Source organism: Gracilinanus agilis, chromosome 6 (genome assembly GCF_016433145.1).
Source record: "Gracilinanus agilis isolate LMUSP501 chromosome 6, AgileGrace, whole genome shotgun sequence".
Taxonomy (NCBI): Eukaryota; Metazoa; Chordata; class Mammalia; order Didelphimorphia; family Didelphidae; genus Gracilinanus; species Gracilinanus agilis.
Window position 1 is genome coordinate 34,752,511 of NC_058135.1, and position 20,892 is coordinate 34,773,402.

The 20,892-nt window shown below is 37.9% G+C and overlaps 1 protein-coding gene across 8 annotated transcripts in view; it reads right to left on the bottom strand.

Annotated features, from left to right (window-relative positions):
• CCNI (cyclin I) overlaps positions 1-20,892 on the bottom strand; it is a 30,733-nt gene that overhangs the window by 3,351 nt on the left and 6,490 nt on the right. Inside the window, exons 2-5 of one of the 8 annotated variants that reach the window (XM_044680496.1) lie at positions 6,774-6,902; positions 2,392-2,466; positions 2,239-2,256; positions 1,627-1,857 (exon numbers count right to left, since the gene is read on the bottom strand). In XM_044680496.1, the coding sequence (XP_044536431.1) occupies positions 1,627-1,857; positions 2,239-2,256; positions 2,392-2,466; positions 6,774-6,902 (453 nt within the window). Of the gene's footprint in view, positions 1-1,626; positions 1,858-2,115; positions 2,257-2,391; positions 2,467-2,579; positions 3,371-6,773; positions 6,906-20,892 lie in introns of those variants that run through there. The other 7 variants (XM_044680495.1, XM_044680494.1, XM_044680498.1 and 4 more) reach the window with 7 other exon arrangements.

Genomic DNA, 20,892 nt, shown 5'->3' on the forward strand with positions numbered 1-20,892 from the left:
GCTGGACTTATACAGAATTGATGTATGGGATGGGATATGTCACTGTGGATACAGTTAATATGGCAATGTATTTGATCTGTTACTATGGTTTTTCTTTTACTTTTTTCCCAATGGGAAGGTGAGCTGAATAGCAAGCTAGTCATAAGGATGCCACCCCATTGGTAGTGAAGCATTTTAAAAAATACACCGAAAAGAAAGGCCAAAAGGAAACACAAATATACCGAATGCCATATTGAATTTCTTATACACTGAAGAGAAAAAGCAAACTGTTGACTATCATACATAGGATATTTTGTATCCATAAGTACTCATTTAAGGCCAAAGCAAAAAAATTCTTCAACCTTCTCTGACTACATAAACTATGCCTCCTCTTAGTTCTTTGCCTGTCACTTTTACAACCTCACATACTCACCTCCCTGCCCAGGAACTATTTCATTTTTTTCTTCCTTTCTCCAAAACTGCCTAGCACATAGTGACAATTAATAAATGCTGCTTTATTGACTGATCTAACCAAGGCAAAAACAATTAGAAAAATTTTTAACAGATCTTGTTCTTCTGGCATGTAAAAACTATGTTCATAAAAATCCATATAGACAGTATTCTATACAAGGTTCTTAATATTTTATCCTTCCATTTTCTTTTTTTTGCTGACACTGACATTTCATACACAAGTCCTATCTCCTTGATGTTGCTCCCAACACTGTTAGTGTGACTCTAGGCTATCATGATCCTTTCAAATCCTATTCTACTCACAAAACCTCCAAGTTTCAATTACCACTGAAAGGCAACTAAACCTGGGGGTTGGAAGAAAAACTTCTAAGTTGTAATCATTTCTATTTCAATGTAAAATGAAGAGTTTAAGAATCTAAGAACCCTGAGCCTGTGGGAGTGAAAAGGGGGAATAGAGAATGCTACCCAAGGGTCAGAATATCTCTGTATTATTACTTTGTCCAAGTGCTTACTTCTCCTTTAATATCTCACCTGTCCCTTGCACTTCAGTTAGAATTCTCAATTTACACATGACCACATGATTTCACAAATTATTGAGCTAAAACAAAAAGTAGTTTAGAAAACTAAAATTTTCAAATACATTTTAAGATTGGGCCAAAAATTCCTATCCCAGGTTTGGAAAGGATGTGCTGAATAAAGTAAAACACAGTTAACTTTTTCATTTGCAACAAAGATGAATTATTTATTTCTCTGACAAGTAGTTTCTTGTTACCTGTGTGTTATTAAACAACAGTGACTGCATGATGGAGCACATAACCACTACCTTGAAAGTAACTGTACTAGCACTCTTTTCTCTAATAAGCCAAAAGAGCATGTATCAACAAGAATCACATGAACTGCTAAAAATTCTTTCAGGAGGTGTGTATTGCAGGGAAGGAGAATTAACCAGAAAAAAAAGGGGAAAGAATGGTCCAGCTCACTGGATTGAGCTATACTCAGCTTTGTTGTCAAATCAACAGTGTGTATGAGAATGGGTATGATGGGATCTGAAATAAATTATGTGACTATTTACAATCTCCAAGTATTCTATTATGAGATGGAACTGAAATGAAAAAAAAAATTACTTCCCCTGACCTCAAAATAAGTTCAGAAAACAGCTACTAAAGTTACACTTACCTGTGCCTTCTGAAGCAGCTCAATTGTAAGAGCCAGCCAATCAGGAATGAGCTTCTCCATCTCCAAACTGACCATGGCCAGCGCTAACATGGACCCCTTGAATGGCAGAAGCTGGCTGCAGGCCATACACTGGAGGAGTTGCTTTGTAAGGACAGCCATGTGCTGAGACGGGCTTAGTTTAGGCAAGCCAAACAATAACTGGGGCCTGGTTGACATTGCAATTGCATGGAACTGAAAAACAAAAATATTACAAGCCTGAGTTCCCTTCATACATAGAAGTGATTGTAGCCAGTTCACTTGAGGGCTGACAAGCATAGAAAAGCTAGGATTTCTACAGCAGCCATTATCCAGTCATCTAAACATATTCTTGCTCTTAATTTAACCATGGCTGGCAATTACTTCAATTTTCTTTTGACTTTTTAAAAGAAGGAGCAAAAGATTCATAAAAGAAAAATTACCACAGATTCAAATAATAAATTTTATATTTACAATGTGAAGGAAATCCAATGGGGTAGCCGTATGAAGGTCCCAATTCAGCTTATCCAGAATGATTCTTTCCATTCTCAGAATTTCAGAGGAAGAACAGCCACAGAAACTATCTCTGGCCAATACCTTCAGGCCTGGAATTCTCTAGTCAATAAAACAAAAGATGGAGGGAAAGAAAAAATTCACGTTTGGGCCTGTCTTGACAAGCAAGAATATGGTAGGCAAGTTAAAGATTTTATTTCTTTTTATAAAAGAGATGCTCTAAAAGAAAAAAATTACCTCATCCTCCTCAATGGTCTTGGCAGCTAGGAAGAAACAGCTGATTGCAATACAATTTAAGTATTTTGGACGGGCCTAAGGATGGGCAGGAAAAAAAAAAAGAAGTTAGAACTTATAGCTACAAAATCAGTTGCTGGGTATGAAGACAATTTATCCACACTCTTATGTAACTCAACCCAAATCTTTACCTCATCCATGGACGCCTAACCAGATGGATTCTAGACTGATGAATTAACATCTAACCACTCCATTATGATCCATGGAAAGAACAAGTCAATATTCCATTACAAGGAAAATAACTAAAAACAAAACAGAAAAAAAGAAAAAACAAAGAAAATAACTGAAGCTGGTTAACCAAAAAGCTTAATGAGTATCCAACAAGGGCAAACAGAGATTGGTTTGAGAACAAGATGATCAAATGAGGTAGAAGCTAGAAAATAATTACTAAAGAAAGGAAAGAAAAACTTAAAAACTAGGAAGTTCAAAATGTTGTATATGTCTTTGACAATATTTATTGAGGAGGGAAAGGGAGAAGAGCAACTTATTTTAAAAAATTCTTACAAGTCACAGACAATGATAAAGGGAATGGGCCCAGTGAGGGTCTTATGAATTTCCCCCAAGAAAGCAAAAGAGTTTACAGCAGGGGGGGAAAAAAACCATATATATAACAAATAAGAAAAAGGATTGGAATAGGGATGAAGAGAGAAGTCTAAGTATGGAGGAAATTGCTTGGAGCTAAACAAAATATGATAAATGTTGACTCAAGCTCAGAAACAGGATTGTTGGCTGAAAGAGGGGTTGAAACTGAAATTATCTCATTCCAGGCAATCTAAGCTACTGAAACTTAGTGAGACTTTCCACTCTTTACCCTCACACTGCACATTGGCAATTTGTTGCCAAATCTTTCCATTTCTGCCTCCACATTTTGGGAATTATACTCCTCCTCTTTTATTCATAATTACTGCCTTAGCCAAAAAATTGGAAAATGAGGGTATGCCCTTCAATTTTGGAATTTCTGAACAAACTGGTATCTGTTGGTGATGGAATATTATTGTGCTCAAAGGAATAATAAACTGGAGGAATTCCATGTGAACTGGAATTACCTCCAGGAATTGATGCAGAGTGAAAAGAGCAGAACCAGGAGAACATTATACATAGACAGATACACTGTAGCACAATCAAATGTAATGGACCTCTCTACTAGCAGCAATACAATGATCCAGAACAATTCTGAGGGACTTATGAGAAAGAATGCTATCCATATCCAGAGGAGGAACTGTGGGAGTAGAAACACAGAAGAAAAAAACATTTCCTTGATCACATGGTTCGACTGGGGATATAGACTCTAAATAATCAATGTATTGCAAATATTAACAATATGGAAATAGGTCTTAATCAATGACACATGTAAAACCCAGTTGAATTGCTTGTTGGCTATGGGAGGGGGAGGACAGAGGAGAGGGAAAAAATATGAAGCATGTAACCATAGGAAAATATTCTTAATTAATTAATTGAATATTTTGGGGGTAAAAACAATTACTGCCTTAGTTGAGGCTCAACTCTTTTCTAACTTGGCCTCCCTGCTTCTCGTCTCCCACCACTCATCAGTTGGTCCCTTCACACTAATGAAAAGTATTTTCTTAAAAACAAATCTGACCATGCCATACTCCCATACTCAAAATCAACTCCCAGGGCTCCTTATTACTCCTTGGGGGAAAAAAAGAAACTTTTGCTTAGCTCTCAGATCCTTTCTCAGCCTGCTTCCAACCTATCTTGTGCCCTACTCCACTAGCCTTCCCTCTGCTCCTTGAACACATCCCTCCATCTCCCCTGTATGGGAGATGTGTGGCCCAAGGCTCTCCATCTCCTCACAGAATTTCAAATGCCATTCAAGGCCCACCCTCTACATGAAGTGTTTCCTATTCCCTCAAAGGTCAGTGCACTCCCTCCAAATCACCCTGTTGTAAAGTAAGTTCTTTGAAAATAGGGATGGTTTTATTTCTTATACCTGTATGTGAGGTGTGTATGCCTAGCACAGTGATGGAAAACCTATGGCAAGCAGAGCACACTCTGTGAGTACACATGTCACCATTCCCCTCCCACTCTGATCCAGAGTTAGTTACCAGAAAGCCAGAGGGACTCAGGGTTAGGGTGGAACTGTTCCCCTCCCCACCCCATGTACCTGAGGACATTTCTCACTTCCCCCATCCCTCTGCCCAACAACCCAATGGGAGTGATTCCTCCCTCCCCTATCTGAGGTAAGGGGGGTTAGTGCTAGGCATGGGAGGCAGCAGGGCATGTCAGTCTCTGGGGGTTGGGGCAGGGCCTGGCACTCCATCTCTAAAAAGTTCACCATCACTGGCCTAGCACATAATGGCTTCTTCTTCTTCTTCTTCTTCTTCTTGAGCAGTGGTGCAGTGATTTCAAGAGATAGCAAATAGGACCTCAAATACTTCTACTGGGCTCCCATTAGCAAACAAAGGGAAGAAGAGAGACAAGAGGAACAGAGGATGCCCAAATTGAGAACATTATAGGTCCTTTTGAAGGGCTTAGTCTATTCAAAAGTAAAATTATAGAATTCACTAATAATTCCTAGAAACTAGCTAATTTTATTTTGAAAATATTTAAGGATAAATTGATATTAGCTTTCGTCATAGAAGAGTGTGATAAATTTTAACAAAAGAAAGTTGAAATGTCACTTAAAAGCTGATATATTGATTTTTTTTATCACTATAGAACAAAATTTTCAGTTATCTAAAAAAAAAGATAAACCAAACTGAACAGATCTTCTTCAAAGGAATTCTGAGTTTTTGGAAGGAAAACTAGGGTACTCAGAGATTGGGAAAAAAGATTGGGAAAAAAGAGAATGCCTTCAAAAAGGAGGAACAACCAGATCTCTTCCAAGTAAAGTATCTTCATACAATCTAATCCTTGACACTGCTTACAGATGCCTCAGAAATTTGGAATATAAACAATGCCCAAAGAATTCCTCACATCCCATCATTTCTTTACTATTTCCTAATCAAAAGAGGTTCTCCAGATAAAATGTGTGAAATTCAAAATCCCAAATTATACCTTCTAAGAATACAAATGTGTTATTGGAAATTTTGTACCTTTAAAACTACATTACCCAGGAGCCCACTGAATTCCTATTGTTACATACTGACATAGACAGGGGATAAATTCAGTGGATTTCCTAGTCTAGCTCTCTTTCCTTCTTATGAGGGCAGCTGTGAACGAGGAACTTTTGAACAGGTAGATCAGACTGGGCATGTGGTTTTATTTTGCTACCTTTTTATTCCTTTATTTCTAGTAATTATTAATAAATCTTATATTTAAAGTTATTATATATTAATTTTAATTTAAGTGACTAATTAAAAATTCCTCAATTTCATTTATGCTCTTGATAATATAATATAAACATACACACATATTCTGGCAAACTTCTTTGGGCTCGTGTCTTCATCTGTAAATCCAAGGGTTGGACTAAATGAATTCTAAAATCACTTTCAACTCTAAAATCTATGGTCCTATCTGATAATTCTCTTTGTTAGCTCATCTTACAGGTGATGGCCTGAGAAAAATTATGTGACTTATCCAAAGTTCCATGGCTAGTAAATGCCTAGTTTTGACACTGTAGCCAATTCAGCATTCTTCCCTCACACCTCCAGGGATGCCTCATGACTCATGAAGAGTTCCATAGCTGAGAAGTCAGGGGCCTCACAATCCAGCAGTAAGCATTTATTAAATGCCTGTTATGTATGTGCCACATTGAGTATACACAGTGGCTAGAGCAATGGATCTAGAGTCAGGAAGACCCAAGTTCAAATCCAGCTGCAGATATCTCCTAGCTGTGTGACCCTGGGCAGATAAATGTCAATCTATAGAGATTATGTATAGAGAGACTAGCCCAGGCCACACTACACAATACTGTGCTTATAGGATGCAATCTCACTTTTTTTCCCCCTAAGAATTACACAATATACCCACTCAGTAAATATTCATTAGCAACTAATAATAAACAAGTTAATATGTACTAGGTAAAGTCTTTCAGTGAATTATTTATCATTTAGCAAATGCAAGAATATAAACTGCTGTCAAGTACCTCTCTATAAATCAAGCCAAATTTGATATGAAATCATGAAAACTATAACATCATTCCATTTAGGGAGGTTCTGCTACTAATACTTAACAAGAATCTTTCTCATCTGGTAACTAAGGAACCTGGATGATCTCAGATAAGTGGCTGAGAAAGTTCCTGGGCATTCCTACTGGTCTACCTTTTAAAGCATTATGTCTGATCAACTTGAAGGAAAGTCAAAGTCCCATTCTCCACATTGACAATGTCTCTGAAAACCAAATGTTCAACTCAACATGCTTACCTTGACGGTAGCTAAGAATCTGTCCAAAAGACTGCTTGCCAAGGCCAGTGTTTCTGGGTAAAGGTTGAACTGGTGCTTGAGCTTAGCCAGCCACCGGACAACCGCATCCCTTTGGGCTGGAGAAACACTCTGCTGAGGGAAACCAAAGAAAAGGGCAAAGTTACCATCCAATGTGCACTCCCAGTTTTCCAACATAAAGGTTAGCAAATGTTATGTAATTCCTGAGGTACCTGTTTACCCCCCCCCTCCCCCGTGACTGCTAAATGCAAACAAAGGCCAAGAGAAGGCACATCTTTCAGGGTTGAATCACCAAGAACGGCTTCACTTTTTTCTTTACATCAAGAATTTTAATTGAGGGAGCGCAGCTGGTGTCCAAAGCCTAAAAGACATGAATCTTTTTGCTAAGCACTCCAATAACAGGAGTAGCGTGACTTAATGGCTAAAAAGGCAAAAACTGGAGCCAATGAGTCCAGAGTCCAAATCTTGTCTTTTTCACATAGTAGTTGAACATGGGAAAAATCATTAAATGTCTCAGAGTACCCAACACAAACACTGGTAGAGGGAATATCTGCATGGAAAAATTATAGGTCCTGACCAAAAAATCCCCACAAAAAACTGGCAACAATTTCAGTGTCCATGACAACTCTTTAAGCTGGAGAGAAAAAAGTGCCAAATCTGTAATGGTGGGAGGAAACAGACTTCAAGAAGCTCAGAATCAAAACTGGTCAAAAGGTACACACAAATAATGGAATTTTACTTTTTCAGTTTGCCAATGATTGAAGGTTCAACCTCAAGGGATGTAACTTTTAACAATAATAATAACAGTATTCTTTTATAACTTTGGTGATAGCACAAATATGATCTGCATTTTAAAGAAGAGGAAACTGAAGGACCCAAGTAATAGGTTTTCTAATTTCAATTCAATAAACATTTATTAAACACCTACTATTAGTAAAGTATTGATAGACATAAAAGAAAAAAAGGCAGTAGTCCTGTCCTTAAAGGAAAACTGACACACTATTGAAGGGACACAAAATGCTCATAATCCAAGTATAATACAAGGTCATATGTGGAGGGAGAAAGTGGGGTTGGGGGAAGAGAAGAGGTGGAGAGATCAGGAAAGCACTCAAGGGGAAGGTGGAAGGGAGAAGTGTTTGCAAATGCATACAACTGGAAAATGGCAAGTCAAGTTGGGGAAAAAAACTAGAAAGGCCAGGCGATGAGCCATAAAGCATGCTCCCATCTGAGAGACACTTGGTAGATGTGGCCACTATCTAGATTGGTTTTGTATGATGGGGCTTATTTTAACATGAGAGGTTGGGGTTCCCCCCCCCCCCTTTTTTGGTTTGTCTTGATTTTGGGTGAGGAATGTGTGGAGATAAGTGATAGTGATGAAGCTTTTTAAAAACACAGAAGAAAACAGAAGGGAGTCTGTAGGTGGGCCCAAACAAGAATAGTTTTGAAACTAGCATACTGAATCTACTAAGAGATTTAAGTTTGATGTTGGGAACACTGCATAACTCTGCTTTCAAAGGGTTTGTAGTCTTACTAAGTAACATAATCTACCAACTGAGAGCATTTAAAAAAAAAAAAAAAAAAAAACCTTACCCTCCATCTTCAAATCACTACTGTGTATTGGTTCCAAGGCAGAAGAGTGGTAAGGGCTAGGCAATGGGGCTTAAGTGACTTGCACAGGGTCACATAGTGTTACAGGTAATTTATAAGATAGATTATAAAATAGCAACAAGAAGTTAAGAAAGTTAAGATAAATATACATATGTACATAGACAGCTAAAGGCAAAACCTTGGCTGGCAGCCATGGACATTCTATATAGAATGCAGGAGAGAGAAAGTGGAAGCTGACAGGGCTGGAAAGGGGAGTACAGTTGTTAACCTGCATACTGAGTTTCTACAACCTGTGAACCTTTTGGAGAAGTTGGGAGTGACCAGCAAACAAGAGCCTAGGTTGAGAGAAGGTTAACCTCTGCAATTTGGTGGACGGATTGCAGATAGCCTTTTCCCCTATCCCACTGGATCTATTGGCTGACCAAGAATTTTGTTCCTATGACCTTATTTCATCAAGAGATCAGCTTGGACCAGTGCCACATTCTAAAGACGGTTGATTTTCCTGATAGACAAACCTTACCCGTTTCCCTTTACCTTAATATCATTAAACCTTGTTCTTCTTACACTTCTTGTTGTTCCTCCCCAACAACCAAAAGAACCCACAGTAAAGTAAATTGGATATCCCTGGTTAGGTAGAGGGCAGTTAATTACCAACTGCCATTTAACCAGTTTAGTGTTTTCTGTCACTACCCATTCCCAAATTCAGTGCTTTCCTTGTGAGAGTGGGTATGACACTATTTGTGTTTATTTACTGTCTGGTAGTTGTCCAAACTCACTCAGAGGTAGTACTACTACCTTATTTATTATTTCAATAGCTAGGAAAGATCTGAGGCCAGATTTGAACTTAGGACCTCCCATCTCTAGGCCAGGCTCTCAATCCACTGAGGCCTCTCTGCTGCCCTCAGAGAGCACTTTCTTAAGAATTCTCTTGCAAATTTGGAACTATGCCCAAAGGGCATTAAAAGACTGCCTTCGCCCTTTGAAACAGCATACCACTGCTGAGTTTATACCCTAAAGAGATAATAAAGAAAAATATGTGTACAAAAATATTTATAGCCATGTTCTTTGTGGTGGCAAAAAATTGGAAAATGAGGGGATTCCATTCAATTGGGGAATGACTAAACAAATTGTGTTCTCTGTTGGTGATGGAATACTATTGTGTTAAAAGAAATAATAAACTTAAGGAATTCCATGTGAATTCCTCCAGGAAGTGATGCAGAGTGAAAGGAGCAGAACCAGTAGAACATTATATGCAGAAATGGATACACTGTGACAATTGTAATGGACTTCTCTACTAGCAGCAATGCAATGATTCAGGACATTTCTGAGGGACTTATGAGAAAGAATGCCATCCACATCCAGGGAAAGAACTGTGGGAGCAGAAACACATAAGAAAAACAACTACTTGATCTCATGGGTCGATGGGAATATGATTGGGGATTCTTAAACAATCACACTAGTGCAAATACTAATAATATGGAAATAGGTCTTGATCAATGACACATCTAAAACCCAGTGGAACTGCTCACTGGCTACTGGGGGGGGTGAGGGGGGAGAACATAATTCATGTAACCATGGAAAAATACTCTAAATTAATTAATTCTGTAATAATTAATTAATTTAAAGAAGGAAGCTCTTGCAAGGTGTCTCCTTTTCCTTTGTGGCAGTTATCACAAACTATATGAGAATTGAGTCTATCCCATGCCATAGTACACAGGAAGCACTCATTTTTTAAAAAATTAAACTGAATGTGGGATGAGATCTGTCTAGAAATACCTAAGAGTAAGAAAATAAGTGGATATAACAGGTCAACTATGAAGAGATTCAAGAAAGAATCATTTTTGGCTTGAGGGAAAAAGGAAAGACAGAGAATCAGGGAAAGACCATAAGCTGAGCCATGATGGAAAAAGGAGCTGATGCACAAGTGGAAGCAGGAAGCAAGAGAGGAAGGATTCTGTGCAGAAAGCTCTTGGGAAATTGGAGAAGGTAGAAATGGAAAAAAAGAACAGTAAAAAGAATAGTTTTGCTGGATTCTATCATTCAGAAAGGTAATTGAATGACACCAAATAAAAACAGAAAAGCAGGCTGTCAAGACTGGAGCCAAGCTGTAAAAGGTTGGACTAAAGAGTCTGTATTTAAGGAAAAGTATATTAACAATAAATGGTGGGGGCAGCTGGGTGGCTCAGTGGATTGAGAGCCAGGCCTAGAGATGGGAAATCCTAGGTTCAAAACTGTTCTCAGACACTACGTAACCGTGTGACCCTGGGCACATCACTTAACCTCCATTGCCTAGCCCTTACCATTCTTCTGCCTTGGAGCCAATACACAGTATTGACTCCAAGATGGAAGATAAGGGTTTTAATAATAAAAAACAAACAACCCCCCCCAAAAGCAATAAATGGTATTATTTCAGTATCACAACCAGTTTACCTGTACATACCTAAATAAAGGTCATTCTTAATCACTGAGGTAAATGATTTCAGGTCAACCAAAAAAACAACAACAACAAAAAAGGATTACTATTCCATTCCTATTTTGCAGCAGGCTTCTTTAACAAAAATTAATTTGTTCTTTTTTCCCTCATTAAGATAAAGCTGAAACCCAACACTCAGATTCTTTAAAAGAGGCTATGTCAATAGGTCAAGATGATTACCTGAGAACTAGAGCTTTGAAGAATTCTTTGAGGAATTATGGAAGAAGAGAGGGCTGCCAGAAGACTTCTATACTTTTTGATCAATCAATCAATAATGAATAAACATTTATAAAATACCCACTAAGTGCTAGGCACTGTGCTAAAGCCGAGATTAAAAATAAAAAGCAGAACAACAAACTTGACAACAAACTAAAAGACAAAAGGAAATAACTTTCGAAACTATAGTTTTGAGGTTATGGTTAAGGAAAAAAATACTATGGTTAAGGAGTTATTGACCAATTAGGACTAAAGATGACCATAGATGATTTTTATAAAAATAAAAGTAGCAACTAGAGAAGAAAAAGAAATTGAAGGGATCAAAATAGGCAACAAGGAGACTAAGCTATCACTCTTTGCAGATGATATGATGGTCTACTTAAAAAATCCTAGAGAATCAACTAAGAAGCTTGTAGAAATAATCAACAACTTTAGCAGAGTTGCAGGATACAAAATAAATGCACATAAATCATCAGCATTTCTATATATTACCAACACATTAGAGCAGCAAGAGGTAGAAAGAGAAACACCATTTAAAATCACCCTAGACAATATAAAATACTTAGGAATCTATCTTCCAAAACAAAGGAATTATATGAACACAACTACAAAACACTTTCCAAACAAATAAAACTAGATCTAAACAATTGGAAAACCCCTGATTGCTCATGGGTAGGACAAGCTAACATAATAAAAATGACCATTCTACCCAAATTAATTTACCTATTTAGCGCTATACCTATCAAATTACCAAAAAACTTCTTTACTGAATTAGGAAAAACCATAACAAATTTCATTTGGAATAACAAAAGATCAAGAATGTCAAGGGAAATAATGAAAAAAAAATGTGAAGGAAGGGGGCCTAGCAGTACCAGATATTAAACTGTACTATAAAGCAGTGGTCATCAAAATGGTATTGTACTGGCTAAGAGACAGAAGGGAGGATCAGTGGTTAATGACTTGGGGTTAATGACATCAGCAAGACAGTGTATGATAAACCCAAAGAGCCCAACTTTTGGGACATGAATCCATGATTTGACAAAAACTGCTGGGAAATTTGGAAAACGATATGGGAGATATTAGGTTTAGATCAACATCTCACACCCTACACCAAGATAAATTCAGAATGGGTGAATGACTTAAATATAAAGAGGGAAACTATAAATAAGTTAAGTGAACACAGAATAGTATACTTGTCAGATCTCTGGAAAAGGAAAGATTTTAAAACCAAGCAAGAGTCAGAGAAAATTACAAAATGTAAATTAAATGGTTTTGATTATATTAAACTAAAAAGCTTTTGTACAAACAAAAACAATGCAGCCAAAATCAGAAGGGAAACAACAAATTGGGAAAAAATCTTTATAACAAACTCTGACAGGGGTCTAATTACGCAAATATACAAGGAGTTAAATCAATTGTATAAAAAAATCAAGCCATTCCCCAATTGATAAATGGGCAAGAGACATGAATAGACAATTTTTAGGTAAAGAAATCAAAAGTATCAATAAGCACATGAGAAAGTGTTCTAAATCTCTAATAATTAGAGAAATGCAAATCAAAACAACTCTGAGGTATCACCTCACACCTAGCAGATTGGCTAAAATAAAAGGGGAGAGTAATGAATGTTGGAGGGGATGTGGCAAAATTGGGACATTAATGCATTGCTGGTGGAGCTGTGAAATGATCCAACCATTCCGGCTCGCAATTTGGAACTATGCTCAAAGAGCGATAAAAGAATGCCTGCCCTTTGATCCAGCCATACCATTGCTGGGTTTGTACCCCAAAGAGATTATAGATAAACAGACTTGTACAAAAATATTTATAGCTACACTTTTTGTGGTGGCAAAAAACTGGAAAAGGAGGGTATGTCCTTCAATTGGGGAATGGCTGAACAAATTGTGGTATATGCTGGTGATGGAATACTATTGTGCTAAAAGGAATAATAAACTAGAGGAATTCCATGTGAACTGGAAAGACCTCCAGGAACTGATGCAGAGTGAAAGGAGCAGAGCTAGAAGAACCTTGTACACAGAGACTGATATACTATGATAAAATCAAATGTAATGGACTTCTGTACCAGCAGTAATGCAATGACACAGGACAGTTCTGAGGGATTTATGGAAAAGAACGTTATCCACATTTAGAGGAAGAACTGCAGGAGAGGAAACACAGAAGAAAAACAACTGCTTGAACGCATGGATTGAGGTGGACATTATTGGGGATGTAGACTCGAAACTACCACACCAATGCAACTAATAACAATTTGGAAATATTGATCACTGACACATGTTAAAACCAGTGGAAATGTGCATCAGCCATGGGTGGGGGAAATGCGGGGGGTGAAGGGGAAAGTAGGAGCATGAATCACGTAACCATGTTAAAAATGAATATTAATAAATGGTTAAAAAAAGAATAAAAAAATGTATAAAATATCTGAGAGTTCACCTATCAAGACTCTATGGACACTATAATTACACTACAAAACAATCCTTATAGAAATAAGACAACTAACGAGATAGTAATTGTTTATTATTGGACTATATTAATTAATAAAATTATAGTATTACATAAATTCCTAGGTAAGTGATATACAAAATTACCAAGAAAAGAAATGATTGAGAGAAAATGGACAAATTTTAGTAAATAAAATTGAAAAGGTTTTTTTGCACAAAAGCAATGAAGAAAATAATTGAGGGAAAAATTTTTGTGGGAAATTCCAAGATACAGAAGGAATTGATACAAATACATTAAGAACAAAAGCAATTCCCACTAACCGGTAAATTGTCAAACGATATATAGAGGTACCCAAAAGAAATGAGAGCTATTTACACACTTATATGAAACAAATATTTCAAATCACTAAAAATAAGAGAAATGCAAGTAGGTGAACACACATAATAAAAGTTAAAAAATGAAAGTGCTGTGGGAGGATAGATGGGAACACACATACAGTACTTGAATTCATTTTCAAAAAAGACCAATGACACCACAAGTTTTAACTGGATTTGTGAGGCAGAATATCACAGTCATTAGCCTTACTTTCTTCTTCCAAGGTCACTGAAATATAGTCAAAAAGTCTTCTGGCAATGGCCTGAGATAAAATGGATGGCTTTGGTATCTTTGATGTCTGACCAAGCTCTAAGTACTCTATAGTGCTGCTTCAACTCTCATCTATCCATTCTTTCTAGGGAAGTGCTAGGAGTAGTCATTTCCCTAATTCACTGACGGGATTGAGGTCTGCCAGTTACCCTCAACCTGGTTTAACCTGTTTGCCAAGCCAGTTTTACTGAGGTACATGGATGCTGTGCATGCTACAGCTTCTTGGAGCCACAGGTGAGAGTTGGGTGACCATCAAAGGTGGGTAAGAAGCCCTAAAAAGGGTGAGAGCAAAGTCCTCACCCCAAAGGTGCTAAGTCCTCCCTAGGCAGCCAGGTGGTACCAGAATGCATAAAACACTGGCCCTTTCACCAGAGGTAGTCTTCCCTGAAACCTAAACTGTACATAACTTTTGTACCATCAGTGCCACTTCTAGACATATACTCTCCAAAATTTAAAGACAGAAGGAAAGAAATCACTTGTAAAAAAAATACTTATAGCAATACTTTTCTTGGACCAAAGGATTAGAAATAAAACGAGAGCTAATCAATTCAAGAATGGCTGAATTTGACATATGACAGAAACTCAAAATGAACCATAGATTATAATAACAGCTAACATTCAGACTCTAAGGTTTGCAAAGCAACTTTAGTCTTCACAACAATTCACAACTTCACAACTGAGATTGAGGTTATTATTATCTCCATTTTACAGATGAGAAGACTGAAGCTGCAAGAGGTTAAGTGATTTGTCTGACCCCTTAGTTAAGTCTCTAAAGTAAGATCTGAACTTGGGTCCTCCAGAATCCAAGTCCCTTACTCTAGCCATTAGTATTTTCCTCATATAGCCAATGTAGGGGGATTGTCTTCTCCTTGATGTGTTATTCTTCATCTTTTGCATTTGAGGTGGCAGTGGGAGAGGGAGAGGCTGGGTTGCCTCTCCGCAAAATCCCACAAAACAAAAAAACAAATTATGACATGGCTGTAATACTGTTATGACCTAACAAATAATGAATATGATAGATTTAGAGAAACTTGCAAGAATCCATATGAAGTGAAGAAGTAAACAGAACCTAGACAATTTATACAATGTCTACAATAATATAATGGGAAAGAGCTTGGAAAAACTGAAGATTTCTGATCAAAGCAATGACAAATCTTGAAGGCAGAGGCACGCAGATGAAAGTTCAGAAGGAGACAGACAAGCAAGACCATGCCAGTATCAACCATGCCCTATACATCCAGTTTCTGTGGGAGTAGACTGTGGGAAAAGAAGTGAGGAAAGGTAAAAGGAATTGAAAAAGAAAGACTTTTTAAACTTATGTAAGAAACCTGGATTTAAACTGGTGAAGTAGGATAAAGATTGAATATGGGAGAAATTGAATAAAATTTGAAGGAGAAAAAAACTCTCTGCCAAGATTCTGGTCCAGAATCTAATTCCAGGCTGAAAGAGAAGGATCAAGGATAATTAAAAAGGATATAAAAGGATTAATGAAGATCGAGGAGTAAAATAAAAAGTAGTAGTCTCAAAATGGGCAAGAAGAAAATCAGCAAGACTAAGATGAAGAAAAGATAAGGAGGATAATTAGAGGGTAAAATAAATGGAGATTGGTGGGTGGAGAAAATTGGTGAAACAGATAAAAGTCTTTGAGGAGAGGAGAATATAGCTATAGTGTGGCTAAAGAAAGGAACTGGACTGGAATTGTCAAGTTATTAAGAGGCTATTAACAGTTTTCACCAGGTGCTTAGAGTTGATATAAACATGTCCCCCAAAAAACTTTTCAAAATAAGGCTATAACCTCCCCCAATCAATAAATGGGCAAGGGACACAAATAGGCAATTTTCAGATAAAGAAGTCAAAACTATCAATAAGCACATGAGAAAGTGTTCTAAATCCCTAATACTTAGAGAAATGCAAATCAAAACAACTTTGAGGTACCACCTCACACCTAGCAGATTGGCTAAAATGACAATAGAGGAGAATAATGAATGTTGGAGGGGATGTGGCAAAATTGGGACATTAATGCATTGCTGGTGGAGTTGTGAACTGATCCCAACCATTCTGGATGGCAATTTGGAACTAAGCTCAAAGGTCTTTAAAAGCCTTTTGATCCAGCCATATAATCCATATAACTTGGATTATACCCTAAAGAGATAATAAGGAAAAAGACTTGTACAAAAACATTTGTAGCCTCGCTCTTTGTTGTGGCAAAAAATTGGAAAATGAGAGAATGTCCTTGGATTGGGGAATGGCTGAACAAATTGTGGTATCTGTTGGTGATGGAATACTATTGTGCTCAAAGGAATAAAGAACTGGAGGAATTCCATGTGAACTGGAATGACCTCCAGGAACTGATGCAGAGTGAAAGGAGTAGATCCAGGAGAACATTGTACACAGAGACTGATACACTGTGGTACAATCAAACATTAATGGACTTCTCTACTAGCAGCAATGCAAGGGTCCAGAGCAAGGCTGAGGGACTTATGAGAAAGAAAACTAGCCACATTCAGAGGAAGAACTGTGGGAGGAAAAACACAGAAGAAAAACAACTGCTTGAATACATGGGCTGATGGGGATATTATTGGGGATTTAGACACTAAATGATAACTCTAGCCCAACTATCAATAATATGGAATTAGGTCTTGATCAATGAAAATGTAAAACCCAGTGGAATTGTGCATCAGCTAAGGGGGGATTAAGGGGGGCTTGGAGGAGAGGGAAAGAACATGAAATATGTAACTATGGGAAAATATTCAAAATTAAAATTAAAAAATAAAATAAAAATAAAACTACAAAATCTTAGCCATTATGAAGCGGAATAGAAATTGTGAGATGATCTGGATTAAGTGTGTGTTGAAGGATCTTTAAAAACAAACAAAAACATCTCTTCCACATTCCAGGTTGTCAAAATTAAGAGTGAGGATTCAATGGAACAAAAATTTATCTGAGTTAGAAAAGATGGGTCTTTACCAGTATTAGGATATTGAGGGTAGAAGAGTGACCTAGAGGTAGGTGAAGAAAAGGAACAACTGTTCAATTAGATAGGAAAATAGATTTTAGAGTCTTCCTGAAGAAGCAAGAACTGGATGCCCTGAGAAGTTATGTGTTTATACCCAATGAATGGCCTCAAATTCCCAGCAAAGGAGACAAGGTCCTGAGCTGAGAAAAAAGTGGAGGATGAGGCAGGAGAGGTTTGAGGAGAGAAGAGAGGGTTTGGAACAGATACTGAGAAGAGAGACTGGAAGTCAGTTGGAAAGATATAAAAGATATTCCAGACTACCAAAGAACTTAAATTTGTAAATTACCCAATTTGGACAGTTGTGAAAATTCTAGCTATCTTTGGTGGCACAGAAGGCAGATGGTCCAAAGCTGGCTTGGCAAAAAGAACTGCAATAGGACAAGCAGGAAAGGAATTGGAAAGCCAAAAAGAGTGTAGAGATGAAATTGCTACAGATATAAGTTCTGAGGAAAGGGAATGGAAGATAAAGGTGACAAATAGGTTTAGAGGTTTAGGAAGGATAAAGCCTAAGAAAAGTGGAATGCTAGGAGGTGACGGAGTGCCAGAATTTGTAATAAGTGCAATAGGACATTTTGGGGGTAATAGCACAATCTAATGAGACTGAGTTGGAGTGAGGAAACCAGGGAAGGCCAATAAATTTGGAAATTCAGGAGTGTAGGAGAACATCTAAGCAGAAAGAAAAAGTAGCAGGACTACATACAATCCAACGAGAGGAAGTGACTGATGGGGGTTCTTTGCTCAGGGGTAAGGTGGCAGTCATGTGCTCACAACACCAAGGTCTGGTTTCTTCCTGCAGCATGCATTCAAGGCACAACAGAGAACCTTCCCAGACATATTATAACAGATACCCAGCTACTTCAGGCACAACCATTACCAATGATTCTGAAGTAGAGGGAAAGAAAATGAAAACCACACCAACAGAGGTTATGTCATTATCACTACTGAAAGCTGGCCTGGGTATATCCCCTAAGCCAGACTGATACCAGGGAAAGTAGCTATAAAGAAAAGCAGCAGTGATAACGTAATCAGAAGTTCACAGGAGACAAAATCCAACAAAGGAGACAGTGACAAAATCCACAACAGCCAATGTATATACAAAGTTTAGGCAACGAAGAACTAAAGTTCCTAAAAGCAAAGAATTTAAAGGTGCCTTGACTTAAAGGTCAAATGAACCTGACACTTGATAGGATAAAAATCATGAGTTGGACCCAGTTTAATTATTTGGGGGGATTTTTCCATGGTTATATGAATCATGTTCTTTCCCTCCCCTCCTCCCCCCAGCCCTCCCGTAGCCAACAAGAAATTCCACTGGGAGCTAAGACTAGAGACGGGAGGTCCTAGGTTCAAATCCAGCCTCAGACACTTCCCAGCTGTGTGACCCTGGGCAAGTCACTTAACCCCCATTGTCTACCCTTACCACACTTCTGCCTTGGAGCCAATACACAGTATTGACTCCAAGACGGAAGGTAAGGGCTCCAAAAAAATAAATAAATAAATAAAATTTAAAGAAAAAAAAAATTCCACTGGGTTTTGCATGTGTCATTGATCAAGACCTATTTCCATATTATTAGTACTTGCACTAATGTGATCATTTAGAGTCTACATCCTCAATCATATCCCCATCAAACCATGTGATCAAGGAAATGTTTTTTCTTCTGTGTTTCTATTCCCACAGTTCTTTCTCTGGATGTGAATAGTGTTCTTTCTCATGAGTCCCTCAGAATTGTCCTGGATCATTGCATTGTTGCTAGTAGAGAAGTCCATTACATGCAATTGTGCCACAGAGCATCCGTCTCTGTGTACAACATTCTTCTGGTTCTGTTCCTTTCACTCTGCATCAGTTCACATGGAATTCCTCCAGTTCATTATTCCTTTCAGCACAATAGTATTCCATCACCAACAGATGCCACAATTTATTCAGCCATTCCCCAATCGAAGGGCATCCCCTCATTTTCCAATTTTTTGCCACCACAAAGAGCGAGGCTATAAATATTTTTGTACAAGTCTTTTTCCTTATTACCTCTTTGGGGTACAAACCTAGCAGTGGTATTGCTAGATCAAAAGGCAGCCAAGTCTTTTAAAGCCCTTTGAGCATAGTTCCCAAATTGCCATCCAGAATGGTTGGATCAATTCACAACTCCACCAGCAATGCATTAAGTCCCAATTTTGCCACATTCCCTCCAACATTTTTTACTTTCTGTCTAGACAGATTTATTAAAGAGAATATAAACAACACACACACGCACGCGCACAGTGTAGATGTAATAAATACAAGAACCATGTGAAAAGAGATGACCTGTGAGATTTTATGTTAACCTCCAAGTGCTTCGTTTCATTCCCTCTCCTTATCAAAACCTAAAAAGACTTCTTGTTTTTTTTTGAACCCTTACATTCTGTCTTGGAGTCAATACTGTATATTGGCTCCAAGGCAGAAGAGTGGTAAGGGTAGGCAATGGGGGTCAAGTGACTTGCCCAGGGTCACACAGCTGTAAAGTGTCTGAGGTCACATTTGAACCTAGGACCTCCTGTCTCTAGGCCTGCCTCTCAATCCACTGAGCTACCCAGCTGCCCCCCGGAAAGACTTCTGAATTGATGTAGAGTAGAGTGACTAGAACTTGGAGAACAATTTATACATGACTAAATAATATGATGGGAAACATTGGAAACTGAAAAAGTCTGCTCAAAGTAATAACAATAATGACCCCAAAAGACTGCAAGTGAAACATCTCATCAACAGCACCCTATTCAGTGAAACCAGGAGGGATGGGACATGTTCAATAATGAAACTTTGAAGACCTAGGAAAAAATTAAGAAAAACTGCATTTGGTTGAAGAGACCTTTGTAGATGTAGAAGAGTGGTTTGGCTCACAAACCAACTTAGCCTTTAAAAAGAAATGTACAGAGGCAACGAGGTGGTTCAGTGGATACAGAGTTTAGAGAACAAATGTAGTCATGATTTCCAAAAAAGGGAAGCTAGGGGGCAGCTGGGTAGCTCAGTAGATTGAGAGCCATGCCTAGAGATGGGAGGTCCCAGGTTGAAATCTGGCCTCAGAACTTCCTAAGCTGTGTGACCCTGGGCAAGTCACTTGACCCCCATTGCCTAAAGGGTTTTTAAAAAAAAAGAAGAAGAAGAAGATAGCAGAATCTGTAAACTAGAGGCCAATGAATGACTTCACTTCTTGGGAAAATTCTGGAATGAAGTCATTTGAGAGGTGGTTAGTAAATATCTAGAAAGTGAAGCAGTGATTAGAAGGAGCCAGCCTGTGGTTTCATCAAAAACAGGTCATACCAGACTAACTTCATTTCCTTTTTGGCTGGATTACTTAACTGGTAGATGAGGATATAGTTAATTTTTAGAAAAGTTTTATGTAAGGTATCTCATACTCTCTTGGGGAGAAGATAGAAAGGTATGGATTAGACAATAATATAAACAAATTGATAAATTGATGGGATTGGATAACCACACTCAAAAAGTAGTTTTTCATAGTCCAATGTCAACATGACAAGAGGTCTCTTGTGGAATATTGAAGGGATCTATGCTGTTTAACATCTGTGCCAATGACTTGGATAAAAATATAAATACCATGCTCAGCAAATTTTCAAATGACACCATGCTAGAAAAGATAGCTAAGACACTGACAACATAATAGAGCTCCACCAAAAAAAAAAAATGTAACAGACAGATTACT